Consider the following 18,633-nt stretch of genomic DNA (forward strand, 5'->3'; position numbering starts at 1 on the left):
AAAAATTGACATAACGTAAAGATATGTTCACATCACGTTATGATAGATTGACATAATAATTGCATAGTTGTACGCTATAAGGCAGTGATGGCGTTCCATATTGTTACATATCATATATAAGATATACATGTATAAAAATAAGTAGAATATTTTGTACCATTCGCTGATAAAAGGTAATAATGAAGGTCAATGGAGAAAAGTGAATGTGTGGGAATCTATCTATTCAATACATAAGTTGGATGTGCAAATATTTCTTCTCAAATACTAGCAACGTTTTATCTCCCTCTTTCTCTCCACTTGGCAAAAAATAAAGGGGGGGGGATTCCGATCAATGTCGTCAGAGGTGTAGCTTAAATCCGAAGTCATGCATGTTGTCCTGCCGACGGGTGGCAAATAAATTTGTCGTTTATGTAACAGATGTGAGGTATTGGCGGCAGTAGTCGACACGGACGAATCATAATTCGGTTTATATGACATTAAATCCAGATCGGAGGAATCGGTATTATTCCATCGAGATTGTCGCTGCTTTTCATGCAGTCTTCTTTGTCTGGCTAAAATTCTTTTTGCTATCTTCACATTATCTTTCTCATCGCGACTTCCCTTTGGTAATAAACTTTTCCTCACTTTTTTATGAAGATTCAGAAAAAGTCCATCGTCTTTTTCAGGTAAAACGGCCTTGTAGTGCATTGCGCGCCTGGATGTTGACCATCCTGTGGGTGCACGAGATGTCATTTCTGATTTCGACTAATGTACTTTTTAAAAACAAGGGCTAATGTGTGTGGAGTAAATCAGAGTTGGGAAATATAAACGTTAATCGGATTGCTAAAACTCTACTTCGTTTAAAAAATTATTTGAAGCGGGAAGTCAAAGCAGTACTTATTAGTTCGATTGTACATTCGTCGATTAAACACGTCACGTTAAAAAGGGGAAATTAAATGCTTTTGCTTCCTTCATTAAAAGGTTTCACATAAGAAATATGGTAGAGCGAAAACCTTTTCATAGCAAAATAACGATTATGGGGATTAATTATACAACTGAAAAATCTTTTTATGTAGTTTGATAAAACCCTGTTATTGGAGATTGATCTGCTTATACAAGGGTGGTCCGTGTACTAGGACAGCTTTGTAGGGATTTCAGACCCATTCCTATTCTTTATCGCATTAAGAGGGATTTACATAAGACAGTAAAACTAACTATTTGAAATACCGTATGTAACATTAATGGCTGACAACTCATGGATAATTTTTTTTAGGAAATTCTCCCATCAATACATCATCAATGTGGACACTCAGCATTAGGAATAGATATCAGTTGTTAGCATCTTGCAGGGGCGGGTCCAGCACTTTTTGAAAGGGGGGGGTTCCAGGGTTGTGTCCCTCTACCCCCCCCCCCCCCCCCCCCTACACACTCTCAAGCAAAGATTCACACACTTATTGAAAGATCTTATGTTGTGATAAATAATATCTTTGTTTATATCCCTTTTTTTCTTTGAAAGGGTACTCCAAGTCAGAATAAAAAGTCATTTCAAAAACTAATGAAGCCTTATAAAATTGAATGGATCTGCAGCATTTCCGAATTAGAGTAAAAAGAATTTTCTTTTAGAATTTGAAAAAAAATTTGGGGTAAGATGCTGATGGTGTTTAAAAAGAAGATTTTATATTAGTTCATTCAAAAGATATGCTTAGAAAGGGTACACATATATAGCCAACACAGCCAAAGATCGCGGGAATATCATATCAAATTAAACCTAGCTTGTTATATGGAACGCCGTCACTGCCTTATAGCAGAACACAACATTGCATTGCGTCAACCTTCCACTACATTATTTCAACACTTTATGACATTTACTCACACTACTATTGCATTGTGTCAACCTTCCATTACATTATGTCAACTCTTTATGACATTAACCCACACTACTATTTCATTATGTCAACCTTCCATTATATTATGTCAACTCTTTATGACATTAACCCACAATACTATTGCATTATGTCAACCTTCCATTATATTATGTCAACTCTTTATGACATTAACCCACAATACTATTGCATTGTGTCAACCTTCCTTTACATTATATCAACTCTTTATGACATTAACCCACACTACCCTTGCATCGTGTCAACCTTCCATTACATTATGTCAGATCTTCATGACATTAGCCCACACTACCCTTGCATCGTGTCAACCTTTCATTACATTATGTCAATTCTTTATGATATTATGTGAAAAGATCATGTCACACTGAAATTGGCGGGAGAGAAAACTGTCGTAGAAGAAATTCTCAGCGATTTTGGAATGGCATCTTTAATAAAACTATAAGCGACAAATGATTGGCAACCTTGAAACGTGCAAAGCCTTAACACTGCTACTGTGCATTAAAGTCACGTCGAAATTCAATGGCATTTACTTTAATCTGATAATTAAATAAATCAAATATTATGAGTCGTGCAGCAATTTTTTTTCTTTTTCTTTTTAATTTTTTTCGTTTTTTTTTTGTTTCTTTTGTTTCTTTTGTTTTTGTTTTGATAAAAGTCTTATATGATCTTACTAAAAAAATTGTCATAAGATTTTTATCAGTCTTTAACTTTCCTTTTTTTAAAAGTGTAAACACATCGTATAACACACGTGCCAGGGTTTAAACTTAACTCAAATTTTCACTAGCCATGTGGGCCCCTAAATTTTCAAATTTGGGGGCCCACAGCCAAATTTATTAGCCCACACACCAATTAATTGTGCAAAATTTAATTTGTGTAAAAATAAATCACAAACAACATATTTTGAATATTCTATTACTAGTTCTTGCTCATTATGAATATTCTATTTCTAGTTCTTGTTCAATCTCAACACTGTCCAGTATGTTTTGAATAGATTCAATTTCAGTGTCAGAGTCTTCTCCAACAAGTTCATCAGTCTGAAGAGGCTCTACAACAGTCACACTGACAAGATCTGCATCACTTTCAACTTCAACTTCATTTGTTTCCTGATCAATGCTTTCAGAGTCTGTTTTTCTTTTGCCTAAAGGAGTACATAAGGGCCTTCTGACCCTAAGGGATGTTGTATTCCATACAGTGATGGCATCATCAGGATTGAAATTTGTTATTGATGGGGAATGTAGTTTTATAATCATGCTCTGGTTAAGTAGTTCATTTCCCATCTTACTCCTTAGATTTGTCTTGATCAACTTAAGCTGAGAAAATCCTCTCTCAGCCTCAGCACTGGAAGGTGAGAGTGACACAATTAAATCTATAAGTTCCAGAATATTTGGGAGATTTTCTCTCAGTTCATTGTTGATCACTTCCCAAGAGGCCTTTTCTCCATAATTGCTCATGTGCCTGAAACAATTTTAAAAAATAATAATAATAATACACACATGTAGAATGTTCCAGAAATTTTCTGTTAACCAAACTAAAATATATAAGTTGAATAACTCAGCACAAATCCTACATTAAATGTACCTGTTCTGAACTTCTTTCTTTAAAAGAGTCCACTCTGTTACTACATCTTCAATCTTCACCCCAGATTCCTCCAAGACATCAGAGAAGTGAGAGGTCAGATCATCAACTTCCTTATCTCCCCAAACTACAATAATATATTACCAACTATTTATAACTCATAATTAAATACTTTAGAATTGTATTTAGAAAAAGATGATTGTTGTTCACACAAATAAGACTATTTCTTTGCATAAAATTATTTAGTATATCATGAAGATTGAAACATATTTTTTAATTATTTTGAAAATTTTTATTTATTTTATTTTTACATTTGTCCAACATGAAGTACACTGGTATATTTATCAAGACAGAACATATAAAAAAACAACTATAAATAAAACTGAAAAGTAAGTGAAATTTTCCAACATGAACACTGATATATTTATCAATGCAGAACATCAACAAAAAAAACAACAGGGTAAAACTTTAACTGAAAAGTAAGTAAAAAATTCATTCAAGCTGCACAGTGGAAAACAAAATAAGAACCTGAAAAAAAAACCATGTGTAAGTAAACCTTTCAAGTCATCCCAAGTAACTGGCCAAGATCTAAGATCTGCTATCCTGGTAGCTCTAACAATATTTTCTGCATCTCTGAAATCTCTAAAACGAGTTTCAAGACTTCAAACCACTGACTTGATGAACACCTCCTTTGAAAATTTCACAGGTCCTGACAAAGATACTCCTTCAAACTCTGATGTTCCTTGTATCTTGCTTTGGTAAGGCCCAACACTGATAATCCATAAGTTGTGTAATTTAATTACTTCTGAGTTATTCCTAAATGATTATAAATATAACTAAATAATATTTGATATTTAAGTAAATAGATTTCCTCACCTTGTTTTATACTTCTCGATGACCTCGATAGTAGAAGCTAGGACACAGTACAGACTTGACAGAGTGGTGTTGCGGTCTTGAAGAACCAGAGACATTCTTTTCAAAGGAGTGAAAATGTCCATCAAAAACAGAAGGAATTCAATGACATTTCGGGATTTCAAGAGAGATAGATAAGCTTTTGTTTACTCTTGCTGTCACTTGAAACCCTCTCAGATGTTGTACCAATCTGTAATCATTTTAAAAAATTAAACATTTTTGTTAATAAAAGCTTCATATAATAATTTTCTTTTTTTAAGTAATATGTTTGACAGTTGCAAACCCTGGTAAAAACAAAAATCCCAGTATGATGTAAATTGTTGATAAATAAAATGAGATTTTGAAATGCAAAAGCATAAATGAAAATTCAAAATAATGAGTTATTTTGGTCACTTATAGCATTAGCCCCTCACAGTAACTACTTAAAATCAATTCTGTTTTAAACATGATTTATTATAAGTACCTGTTCCAGGTGGGAAACAATAAACTTGTATGAACAAAGCAAGTGTTCAATGGCAGCTAATTGATGTCCAATCCACCTAGTTCCCCCCGATCGAGTTGGAATCATGAGTTTATCTTTCTCCTGCTTCAATGCTTCAAAGGAACGTTTAAGCATGGAGCGGTTCAAACTGCTGTTATGATAGAACAAATAAATTCCTTGCAGTAATACTCTAACTACTTTATCATACAAGGCATGCTTTTTAGCTGCATCTTTCAAACTAAGTTCGAGTCTGTGTGCCATGCAATGCACTACAACAATGGAAGGTTGAATTTTCTTTAAAAGTGCCCCTACAACATTCCTACAGCCAACCATAACACTAGCTCCATCACATGACAAAGAAACAACTTTACTTAAAAAGCAGTCAGATGATAGGGTTAAATTTGTTTCAATCAAACTCTTCAATCCATTAAGAATCCCACTTGCATCTGCTTTTTCTGTCTCTTGTACACCTAAAAAATACATCTGTATTTTACCATGTCTACATGTTCTTGCAAACCACATTTCCTGTTCTTTCACTGATGAATCTGTGGAACCATCACCTATGATACACAAATAATTAGTATTCAGAATGTCCATTTTCACTTTCTTGAATTCATCATCAGAAATGGCTTTAATGAAGGATTTTGCCGACATAATGTTTCTGTAAGTTTGTCCCACCTCAATTCCTTTAATCTCGTCTAATTCACATAACCAAAGATAGTCTGTTAACGGCCTGTTGTTCATAATTATCGAGTGACAATTTCGAAACATAATGCGCAACCTATCATGAATATCTTTATTCAGTGATTGTATTATCTTGACTGCCTCCGGTATTTCCTTGGTCTTCTGTTTGTGAATTTCAGCACAGTTTTTGTGCACCTTAGACTGTTCATGTTTCACGATAGAGTCTAATTTGTAAAGAGTACAACCTTTAGTAAAAGCCGAGGTTCCTTCATTTCCTTGATAAGAAACGCAGTGTGAGCAAATCATTCCTGTTTCTGTATCTGTCAGCCAAGGTCTCCCAATAACCCATGACTCTGAACTGTCTCTTCCTCTTTTTATCGTACTGTTTATAATATTCATCTCGTGATTCAGCTGAACTACTTCGCTTCTGAGACTGAATCTCTCCGATATTAAAAAACGCAGACAACTGCGTTTGCTTCGCCATCTTGATTTACTGTAGGTCATTGCAACGCTTTACGGTAAGCGAATAGTAAGGATCTGATGGAGCGTTTAGGTCACATTGATTTCTGACATAACGAACCCGATAATATTATCTCGATATTAAAAGTTGGTTACCGAAATTTTCATTCGCGTGGGCGAACAAGTTTTGAAATTTACGGGCGAACACGAATTTTTACTCGCATTTGGCGCGTGGGCGAGCGTTAAGTTTAAACCCTGCGTGCACTGGTGGGTTGGGTCGGGGGGGGGGGGGGCAGAAATCCCCCCCAACCAAATTAAGTGACCAAAATTTACATAAAATTTAAGTTTAGCTGAATTAAGTTGAAAACTTTTTTTTCTATAAAACTATAAAGCCTGAGAGCGTCTCTGCTTTCCTCCTTGGTCTCCAAACATTGGCGTCGGAAGCAAATTGAAAGTGTGTGGGGGGGGGGGGGCTAAGTGTAAGAATTTTTTTATATACCTTAAAAAAAAACCGGACAACCAAAAAAAAGAGGGGGGGGGGGGGTAGGTTCGAACTTCACTAGCAATTTTTTTTCCCAAACAACACCATTTTCCACATTATTTTAACCTAAACTACAACGTGTCTGTGGAAAGTAGGGGGGCTTAACCTACACAGCGATGTTCAATGTCTATACTAAGTCTATCTGAGGAAAAAAAAAACTAAGCCCCCCCCCCTCAGCCCCCCGGTTCCGCCGCCTATGTCAACCATATGCCGTCCCCCTTCCTTGTTCAAGATTCCCATAGCCGCCACAGATATGTGCGCATGCATGCTTACTAAGGCATATTCAATTGATTAAGATGGGGGACTGGTAGATTTTTGTCATAGAATTCTGGCCCTAGAATGATTGAAAAAATTTCTAATTCCAGTGACGTAGCATCTTTTTTGAAAGGGGAGATCAGCCAGAAAAAAAATATTAATTTGCCCGAAAAAAACTTGACAAGCCCAAAAAAATTGTCCAAGCCCGAAAATCCTATTTCGGAGAAGGGGGGGGGGGTTGGGGGGGTTCAAACTTCGATCAGTCCTAATTTTTTTTTCAGATATACTACATTGCCTTCATTGGACTATACTTCAACAAAAAGTGGGGGTAGGGGTGTACTTTCAATGAACATTATTTTCCTATAGTAAAGTTATGTCTGGGAAAAGGGGGGGGGGGGCTGTTATACTTCCTAATCAATCAGGACCCCCCCCCCCCTTCTTAACAGTCTTTAAAACACGGTCGTCAACATTCATTGTACATACTAGATATACAGCTTTGAGATAATGTAAACGTATTTTTACATCAGGTAATGCACTTTTGGAATCAACATGATAAAGAGTTAACACAATATAAAGCTATTTTTAGATCACATAAAGAGTTGACATTAAATATATCCACATCACGGTATGGAGTTTTGACATAATGTAATAAAGTGTTGATATAATATAAAGATATGTACACATTATGTTATACACTTTTTACACCACGTAATAAAGCACTGACATGAAGGTAAGATGTGTTCACCTCACATCATGATACTCTCGCCGTAAAATAAAGATAAATCCATATCACGTAATACATGTAATGCTTTGATATAATAGAAATATACACTCTCAAAAAGGAATGGATTTTTGACTTCATGTAATGATAAGTTTAATTATAAAACACAATTTACTTGACGTAATGCAAGTTTGACCTCACATATTAAAGAAACGAAATGATGTAAAGAAACATTCATTTCACGTAATAAAGTTTTATCTCAATGTAAACACATTATCACTTCACATAATTAATTTTTTACTTCAAGTTATGAAGTGCTGACATAATGAAAGGATGTATTTACTTCATGTAATGCAGCACTGGCATGATGTTAAGATATTTTTACATCATCTCATAAAAAATTGACATAACGTAAAGATATGTTCACATCACGTTATGATAGATTGACATAATAATTGCATAGTTGTACGCTATAAGGCAGTGATGGCGTTCCATATTGTTACATATCATATATAAGATATACATGTATAAAAATAAGTAGAATATTTTGTACCATTCGCTGATAAAAGGTAATAATGAAGGTCAATGGAGAAAAGTGAATGTGTGGGAATCTATCTATTCAATACATAAGTTGGATGTGCAAATATTTCTTCTCAAATACTAGCAACGTTTTATCTCCCTCTTTCTCTCCACTTGGCAAAAAATAAAGGGGGGGGGATTCCAACCCCCGGAACCCCCCCCCCCCTCTCTCTGGATCCGCCAATGTGACTTGTTTAGCTGACAAATTATTTCCAGTGGCTTTTTGGGGTTTATATATATTTGTACATTAGACAAACGCTATACTTGTCTCAATTAAACAGGTTGATTCAATATTTTCATCAACGTGAAAATCAAATATTCAAACCTTTTTTGCTTTTCATTTTTTTTTATTTAAATGAAACATGTGCAAGATCAATAGTCCATAAAACAATACAAATAGGAGCAGAGCAAACACGGACGGATGTGGCCGATCGGCAGGGGATATTCATTCTTCCATGGCAACTGATTCCGCCTCTGATTTTTTGAAGGTCTGTGTTAGCTTAGTCCGAAATATCTCGTTTCCCTCTTTTTTACGATTTGATATTTTATGGCACGTACATGTAAACTATCAAAATCGTAAAAAGGCAGGGAACGTCAGATATTTCGGACTAATGTGTGCACTGCTCCTACTTGTGTCTTGTTAAATGGACTTTTGAGCTTGGATACTGCGATAGGTTTGCGAAAGTTTTAAGCTACTGGTCAGAGACCAGAAGAGCTTATGCGATAGTAATGCGTCCGTCCTCCTTCCGTCTGTCTGTAAACAATTTTTCAAAATGCTACTCCTCCTTCAGTTTTATTCCGATTTCAATATTACTTGGCACACAAGTAGACTTTACGATGACACATAATTCTGTGCATCGGTTTTTGATTTTGATGAACGGTGTTGCCATGGTTACTAAAAATAGAATTTTCTTTGAAATGATTTCAAAATGCTACTCCTATAGTTTTGGTCGGATTTCAATATATCTTGACTCACAAGTAGACTATCCTATGATACATATTTCTGTGCATCGGTTTTTGATTTCGATGAATGGTATTGCCGTGGTTACTAAAAATAGAAATTTCTGTGAAATGCTTTCAAAATGCGACTTCTCCTACAGTTTTGGTCGGATTTCAATGTAACTTGACACACAAGTAGATTATTCTAAGATATAACATACATGTAATTCTGTGCATCGGTTTTTGATTTTGATAAACGGTGTTGTCGTGGTTACTAATAATAGAATTTTCTGTGAAATGCTTTCAAAATGCTAGTCCTCCTACAGTTTTGGTCGGATTTTTAATAAAATTTGACACACAAGTAGACTATACTAAGATACATAATTCAGTGCATCGGATTTTGATATCAATGAACGGTGTTACCGTGGCTACTTAAAATAGAAATTTCTGTGAAATGACTTAAAAAATGCCATCACAAATATATTTTAGTTTGATTATGATATAACGTTTCATGCCGATAGACTACACTAAGATTTACACTTTATTTTTTTTTGAAAATTTATTTCGATGAACGGTGTTGCCATGGTAACTATAATTGAAAATCTTTAAAAATTGTATTAAAAGTTACTCCTACAGCTGTATATTGCAATATTGCCACCAAAGACTTTATCAAGGATAATTATTCTATTTTATATTGCTGTTGTAAAGATTCAAGTCCCAACTGCAACTTTTCTCTTCCTTTGTTATAAGTAAAAATCCGTAGAGCTACAGTCTCGACAGAGACTTCTGGTTCCTACTCAAGATACTAGCTGTAGTTTTGGGTGTTGATTATGACGTCCCATTGCTGCTGCTCCGGTGAATACGGCCTCAAAAGCAGAGAATGAAACATATGGAGGTAACGAACAGTATTCAAGGTCAAAAGTCCATAAAACAATACAAATAGGACCAGAGAAAACACGGACCTCCAAAACAGAGTTTGGATCAGGTGCCATGGAGGAGTGAGAATACCATGCCGACCGGTCACATCCGTTGTGTGCTCCTTGTCATGATTGGGAAATAATGGGAAAATCTGTCGTCAATCCAGTGTATAAATAATGGACTAACCAGGACAATCCAGTGTATAAATAATGGACTAACAATTAGTGTGAAAAAGATCAGTCATTATTTGACTCAAAGATAAATTGTATTTGCTGACAAGGTCATTGTATCGACCATAGCACCTACAAAATGATAACTTCAAACGAGACTGCTGATATTCGTATTTCAACAACTTGTTTGTCAATAACTAACCTCGATTTAGAATTTATTCATACGTAGAGCATGCTCTTGCATATCGAATCAACTGAGGTATATAAACTCCGTATGCAGGTGATGAAGGTATATTGCTGCATGAGTAAGGGAATTTGACGATTGTAAAGTTAAATTCATCACGTTTATCATAGAGCTTGGTTGTTAGATTACAATTAACAGACTTTTTCAAGTAAAATATCCAATTTGAAATATAAAACAGGCCTAGGGGCCACATAACTTAGAAGAGCTCACTTTTGATCTCAGTCTAACTTTTTTCTTAGGAACTAATAGAAGAAAAGTGAGACTGAGATCAAAAGTGAGCTGGCTAAGTTTTATGGTCCCGGAGCCAGATGTGTCCGACTCTGTGGTATCTTTTATCTCAAGCTCACCAGGATATATCGTATTGACGTAAGAATGGGAATTATACCATTTTTTATTTAAAAATACGTCCTCGATATATCAATATATCTAAATGTTCACTTTTAAATTCTTTATTGAGAAACTCATTGACAACATCTGCTTTCATGTTTCTTCTACGACCCCCAGCGAGATTTTCGGTTCTGTTCCAGATGCAGTCGAGCTTTATTCTTTCAGGCAATCACCCCTCTATGCCTTTATTAACTTAAATAAATGCATGTAAATTGTTGAAAGCTATGATTTGATAAATTAATAAACAATATTTAATTTCTCTTGCATGTCTAAAATATAAAATCTAATAAAATTTGGATTACTAGTATATATTAATACCTGCTAACAGTCGATGAGTCAACACAACATATTTTGGGTGGTGTCGGTGATGAAAGTGGACAAAATCAAATCGCCAATGCCCCATCATTGCTTCCCCATCGTTTTCTCTAACCGCGTCGTGCCTAACAAGATCCATAAGACCCATATATGTCAATGCCTTCATGTACATATTTTTAGAGTCCGATTTACATGCATTTATTGTCTCTGATTGTCCTCTATTTTCCTTGCATTCGTGGCAATACCACTTTCCACTTGTAAAAAAAGAATGACACTAGTGATCTTAGCTTTGTTTTTCAAAACCGAAAAGGGGTGGTGTATGTCATTAAAAGTACAACACAGTAAATAGATACAGTTAGTGGGAAATATTTTTTCTTATATTTTAAAAATGCATTTCCAGGCGCTTGAAAATTGATTGGTCTTAATTGTAAAGAACAGTATGTTCATATTCTTACGAGGTGCCGTTTTCAATGCAATGCATTTCATGATACCATTCCTTTGAACAACCGCTATTATCACAGGCAATCATCGGTTCACGTTTTCCCATATCAATACCATAGCAATATTTGTTACAGCGCCTACATTCTTCTGAGCAAGCAAAATCTTCCGTTATATGCAAGTCGAAATCTTCATCACCCCCTGTATTACAGTCGACCTTCTTCACAGAAACAGAAATTGTACGCTGGTTCATCATCTCCTATATTCAATATCCTGCCGATATCAACTTCAAACCATATCTACAACTTTCTTGGCAATGTCCATCACATACTCCTTCTTGTTCTGAAGCGTGTGTACATCTGTGGGTTCCTTTGTAATAGATTCTATCTGTAGTACTTCCATTGTCGCCAGAATAGTGGACCCGTAAGTTACAAACTTTCGGAATGTTGAAGCGTGGTTGAAAGCATCACCCACTTGCTTTTTCACACCTCTGTAACAAAAGAGATTCTTGAGGTGAAACAACGTTCCCTTGTCCTGGACACTTTTACCACTAAAGAATATGTCCATTATATCCCACTAAAAAGTATTACAGGACGAATTCAGAAAACATGTACAACTGATTTTTCTTAGCAATATCATAATGTTTTTTTTTCTTCAAAATTGCTACCTGAACTAGTAACATCCTTTTGTGAAACTCTTGTGCCACTGGCTGCAATCCTTTTAATCCTTCCATTTGTGTCCCTGCGTTTGCCCTAGCCAAGTGGGCGTCATTATGACGCTCATATGAAAGACCACCCCCATAACATATCAAAGGGAAAAGGCGATTTTCTCGTATAGGAACAAACTCATGAAGTCTTTCCAAAATTTTGATTGTCTCCTCTGTTGTTGAAGGGTTTTCCTGACATACACCTAAATTTATCCAAGAGAATGGAGAGGAATGAAAGGATTTTACATTTTTAACAAATTAATATGCTCAATGTTTATCAGATCGTTCAATTGTCAACTTACTACATTGCTTCTCTTAGACGATTCACTCCAGAATCTGTGTCTTAAGGCCCCTTCACAATTGGCGCACGAGCAGAAGCGACAAAATATTCTTGCGATCGGAAAATTTTATTAGGGTCGTAAACTGTTGTTGAATAAATTGCATATAAAAAAGTATTCGTACGAAATTCGCAAGATCTAAAGTGACCATTTTGCATTGAATCTTACGATATATCTTGCGTCTATATGTGACTGTTGTACAATGAAAGCGAGTGTTGTAAGATAATGCTAAAGAATCGCGGGAGTGATCAGGTGATCGGACGATTGAACGTGCACCAATGCAATTGGACGTGAGGCGCTCGTGCAATCATTCGTTTCATGGTACGAATGATCGTGCGAGTGAGAAAGGGAATATACTACCCGTTTCCGACACTCATCAGTCGAATGCAAGAGATGCCGCCCAAAAAGATAAAAGCTACAGCTAAAACTAAAGTAAACCGTAGAAAGAATTTAGACCCAGGAGGAGGAAGCAGAGGACCCGCCGCAGCAGCCGAGCCCTGTTCATAATCCGCCTGAGCTTGTCGCCGACAAGCTCAGGCGGAAGAGCCACCAGACCAGCCAGTTGCCTTTACAACCTAATGAGTACAGTGAGGATGAGAACGAGGAAGATCCTAGCAAACAAAAATCCTTGGACCTGACTCCAGAGCAGGAACAAGATCTGGCAGACTTTTTCCAAGAAAATCCCTGCTTTTATGATAAAGGTCGGAATGACTTTAAAAACTCCCAAGAAAAAAGATCGCCTGATTCAGGAAAAGGCAGCAGCTATGTGTTGACTGGTGCGTAAATCAAAATAAAATTATTGAACATTTTAATTGATTTATTTTGATATATTTTATTGTTGAATGTTTTAAATTCTTAATCTTAATAGATTTTGGCATTTGTTTCTTTTCAGTAGCAGACATCCGGCTCTGATATAGATCTAAACGGACCATTATGGGCAAGGCCCAGAAAAAGAAGAGTGGCCAGAAAAGATGCAACCTCACAGCCAGGCAGAAGTGGGTGGAAACAAACTTAGGCTTCCTGAGAAGACACATAGTGCACCGGCCACAGGGATCCCAGCTCAGACAAGTATACCAAGTAGACAGCGAGGAGGTATATATGAAGCAGCATCCATGGTCAATTGTGGTCGAAACAGAGATGCTTATACAGGGTTTACATGTACTAGTGGCAAAGCACGGGAAATTGAAGCTGAGAAATAATGCGTTGTAAAACGTTGCAAGATTACATGAGACACGTTGAGCAACAGTCTCATGGTCGCACAACACACGCATTTATAGCTGACATTCATCTTACGACCTTTAAAAATCGTGCATCACTCTTGCGAGTACACAAAACGTTGTAAGACACTCGTACTAATTAATAGTACATGATACTCAGGTGACCTATAAGGCCCGTGGGCCTCTTGTTAATTAATACCTTTTCTTTTTCTGACAATATCTGAGCAATATGAAATATATACATCTTAGAGTTTTAAATTATCAATATTTACAACTTCTAATTTATGCTCTTCTACTTCTCAATGACAATTTTTAGGTCACCATTTTTATAATCCTAAAACAGATTGTAGGCACACACTGCATTGTCATTTTCATATTGTACATTGTACCAATGGGGAAATCCAGGGACAACCGAAATTACTTTCCCTTTGTAGACCCATCTTGGACCTGTGTTCAATGGTCTTATGAACCAAAATGGGAATTCCTTCAGTTGCAGCTTCAGAGGTTGGAGTTGCCAAGGTGCTCTCCACTAAAACCATTAAATTGTCTTTCAGTTTTTTTTATAAGGAACTTCTCATACTTTCCTGTTGGCAACTTCCTGGAAAAATTAAATAAACCTTTCACCGCATGCTTCTGCTTTAAGACTGGTTTTCGGAATTTAAGTTGCGATTCCAGCGCTTTTTACCTTTCTGTGTTATCAGGCAGTCTCTGTAATCCTTCAGCTATTTGAGATGCTGATTGCCATAAACCGTAATAACAAATAAGGTTGGTGAGAGATTCATCCCTCTGGAGTCGGGAGTTTTTCTAGCCGTTCTACTTCAACACGATTCTGGGCCATCTGTTCTTGACGCTTCAATTTTATTTCTTTGATACGACACAGGAACTGATGGCGAATGTCACGACCCTCCTTTCTAGACTCTGTGATAAGTTGATCTCTCTCTTCTTCAGTCAAAGCATCCAACCAATCTCTTGTCTTGTTGTGGGAATAGATGATGAAAGATTCATTTGTCAAAATGGTTGTATTTGGCCTGTATCTCATGAGCTGGTCTAGCTGCCCAATAACAAATTCTGGGAGTTCGTTGTGTTTCATTACAGACTTAGTCTTCTTAACCAGATCTTCTGACGGATTATCAAAGATGCCTCCAGGCAAATGTTCTGGGATAAGTCTACAAAGTATGCCATGCATGGCATGAAACATACTTTGTAGAATTGGAAGAACAAAGTCAGTAGTAGGATCATCATTTGTAAGTCTTTTTACCACTTTATCTTCTGGAATGTCAGATATATCAAATGGTGTAGTTTCCCCAAGTATAAACTCCAGAATAACAGTGATCTTCTGTTGCCATCTTTAGGAAGCTCATCAATGTTTTGAAGTGTGCATTCATATCCATGATATGTCTTGGAGCTTCAAGTAGTCTCCAAAGAGACTAAACCTAATGCTCTTGCACCTCCGGCATCCTCTTTGATATCTAAACCTACAGCTTTCGTCAGGTTATTTTTGGTACCTTCAACTCGGTCAAGGAAATCTGAAATGTCATTGCGGTGGTAGTAGACTGCTTGTCCAAGTAAGAAAATAAGATTGAATCTGTTGTGTTTAAATCTCTGAATGAGATTTTTTCCTTTTTTTACCTAGGAATGTTTTCCAGTATAAACTGACTCCATTCTTTTCATCTTCTACTGTTGCAAAAGCTTTCGAAGACGTCTGCAACAACCATCTGCCACTCTCTAGTTTGCGATATATCTTTAGCTCTGGAACTGCAGCAGATCCGATCAATTTTCCAGCAAGAAAATTTCTCTCAAACTTTTCTACTACATCTGCCATTCCAACCAGTAAGTGAAGGCCACAGAAAAAGTTGTTCATGGCTGAAATAGGTTTCTGTTGTTCTTCAGTTAAGGCCTCCCAATTTTCAACAACTTGTGGTAGAATTTCTTCGCGATATTCCTCTAGTAATTTTTTAAAGTTCTTTTCGGTCCCTGCTTTGTCAGACATAGTGTTCTGGATGTTCTTCAGAATTTGAAATCCTACATCTGGGTCAGCCTCTTCTTTGTCACTAAGAGAATTGATATCTTGTAAAATTTCTTTGAATGTATCCAATGTACACTTCCAACTTTTATTGAACATTTCTCTGAGCCCAATCACATAAGATTTTTGACTTTCATCAGTAATAATATAGCTTTGCATTGGTTTTCCATACTTTCTAGTTTCATCCGTGTATAGATTGTAGATTCTTTATTTTTTAGTGTCTGTGAGATGTGTTTTGGGGCTATTGAAAATTTTTGGTCAACAAAAGCATACACTATAGTTCTGCTAGGTAAGTTGTTCGGAACTTTACTACACAACTCTGCAACTTCCTGAATAACGGGGCCAACGTTTTGACTGGCAACTTTTAAGTCCGTTAAGTTCATGATACACTTCACAGTTTGGTTGTTGTATTCTCGTATGCTTTCATCGTACAGATAGAGGGTTTTATCTTGTCCATCTTTCAGGATTTGTTCTAAGTATTGAACACTTGTCTCGTTCACTTTCTTGGGATCTCGGTTTTCAGTTTCCAATCTATTAAGTTTTGTCAGAAAGCTGTCTTGACCTTTTCCGTCACTTAGAGATGCAAGATTTATTTCCAAGCATTAAATAGATTCTTTAAGTTTGGAGCAATCTTTTTTGCTTTCAAGAAACTTTGCTTTGAAATGTTGAACTTGACCAATTGCAGATCTTTTGAGCTTTTTCTCACCTCTGACCTTATTTGTTCTTTGAAGACTTCTTTTTGTCAATGTTAATTCTGCTTTTGATGCCATTAAATCTTTTTTAATTTCTTTATATCTTCTTTATATAAAGATGTTTGGATCTGTCCAATTTTCTTTTGAGTTTCTTAGTTTCTTCTGATAAGAATCCAACTCTCTGTCTTCTTTCTACCAACTGTTAATCAGTAACTTTTAACTTTTTCTCTAGAGTTCTAACTTCAGAACTAGACACACAAGGAGTAGGGACTGGGGTGGGGCTCAGGTGGGTACTGGAATTAACTGCTGACGTTGGGAGCGAAAATGTGCTGGATCTAAATTCTGTCCTTTGTTCAGTAGTGATGGGACATCGGTTCATTTTCATAATCGATCATCGGTTGGAATCGGTTACTGCTTCCGATGCGATCTTACCGATAATAATCGGATTTCCTGGTATAGAAATTAGAAACCAAGAAAAACATGTACTTGTATAATTTGTTGATAAATGATAATTAACAATGAAAATGTTTACTTAAACAATTTTTAAAAAGTGAACACTGAACAAAATAAATATGCATAAACATGTTGTTACATTTCTTGTTGCAAAACTTTTTATTGACTTCAATCATAACAAAATTAAAAGTTCTCATCATTAAACTACACAGTACAGTCACTTAGTCAGTACGCACAAGCACCCTGAGAGATAAAGTCTCACTAAAAATTGTTCATTTTTTTATTTAGGAAAATAAACAAATCAATATTATCTGAGCTCAGCCTACTTCTCTTTTTTTGCAAACTAAGCCACCAGCAAGAGAAAAGACTCTCTCTGATGGCACACTGCTTGCCTGAATACACAAAATGTTTTTGCTAGCACTGCTTATCTAGGAAAGAACATCCCATTCTTTTCCCACTATTCCAGCACAGTAAGTCCCTTGTGAAATCCTACTTTCTCCTACACACATAATGTCACTCAGCCAGTCTTCTGTGTCTGCAGACTTAAGCATCTTTGCAGGAATTTCTTCATCTCGTTGCTTATTTGCTTGTGGGACTTGTATGTCAATAATACCTGTTTCCATTTCTTCTGATAGAGCTGGTAATGCTGGCAGTACAGGGATAGTATCATTTTTTTCCTTCTTCACAGATACATGTGGCACCTCCTTTACATTTTTCACAAATGTCATCAAAAGCTCCCCACCTTTCTGTTTCAACTCCGGTGAAAACTGAAATGATTTAGTGAATGGATTAAGAATTGTAGCCAGTATGGCAACATCTTCGGAAACTGTCCGATCCATCATCTGCTCCCTCATTTTTGTTCTCAAAGCCTTGATTGCACCAGGATCAGTGTCATGGTCTTCCAAGCCCTGCGCCAACTTTTTCACAACTGGGATAACTTTATTGATTGTAGGGTTTGTTTCTGAACAAAGTGTTTCTGTACCTTTCAGAAAATTTAATAACATTATTTAAAGAAAGGTAAGACTATCAGGAAAGCAATGCATGTACCACCAACCCTAGAGACTTTGTTTCAAGAGAAATTCACCACACTTAGATAAAAGAACATAACTATCTGGATTATCTCACGACTTAAAAAAGATACGATTAAAACAACAAGCAAATAGAACTCCATGTTCAAGCAATCCAAAGGGAAACTGTTTTACATGATATAGATTAGATTTGGAGTGATAATGGTAAGGACGTGGAATGGGAGGGACAGAATTAAAGTTACAGCAATGGAGTTTTTAAAGAAAGGTCGTTTTAAAAAGAGATGTATTATTAATTTCACTTTGTTTAACATTCACAAAATAATACTGCAACATTTGAAATACACGTTGCAATTTTAAAAGAAAATCAGCCTTTTCAATACAAAAAAGGTATGTAACACATTTAACGTACCAGAATTACAAGCAATTAAATTTCAGTTTGATGTAATGAATACTTTACAATATGTTTCCACATAATGATAAATGGAAAACTTCAAGTTACATACCTAGCACTCTGAAAATTTATGGTTGCGGGGTCTAGTTTATTGTTATGCCCCCTTCCAAGAAGTGAAGGCATATTGTTTTGCTGCTTTTTTAGCTCTACTGGTCAGAGACCAGAAGAGCTTATGCGATAGTAATGCGTCCGGCGTCCGTCCGTCTGTCTAGCTGTCTGTCTGTAAA

General features: G+C 36.2%; 1 protein-coding gene and 1 pseudogene across 1 annotated transcript; both read right to left on the minus strand.

Annotated features, from left to right (window-relative positions):
* Window positions 1–2,635: 2,635 nt before the first annotated feature.
* Window positions 2,636–6,148, minus strand: LOC134228840 (zinc finger protein 862-like). Its single transcript, XM_062710538.1, has 4 exons — window positions 4,831–6,148; window positions 4,332–4,557; window positions 3,459–3,582; window positions 2,636–3,335 (listed from the first exon to the last, which is right to left on the minus strand). Exons 1-2 carry the CDS (start codon window positions 6,034–6,036, stop codon window positions 4,489–4,491), a joined length of 1,275 nt encoding a protein of 424 aa, XP_062566522.1. The 5' UTR covers window positions 6,037–6,148; the 3' UTR covers window positions 2,636–3,335; window positions 3,459–3,582; window positions 4,332–4,488.
* A 4,898-nt stretch (window positions 6,149–11,046) lies between these two features.
* Window positions 11,047–12,700, minus strand: LOC134228839 (uncharacterized; annotated as a pseudogene).
* Window positions 12,701–18,633: the final 5,933 nt, after the last annotated feature.

The sequence above is a fragment of the Saccostrea cucullata genome, unplaced genomic scaffold (genome assembly GCF_032062105.1).
Source record: "Saccostrea cucullata isolate Sc308-1 unplaced genomic scaffold, CSIRO_AGI_Scuc_v1 ctg15037, whole genome shotgun sequence".
In the NCBI taxonomy this organism is placed as follows: domain Eukaryota; kingdom Metazoa; phylum Mollusca; class Bivalvia; order Ostreida; family Ostreidae; genus Saccostrea; species Saccostrea cuccullata.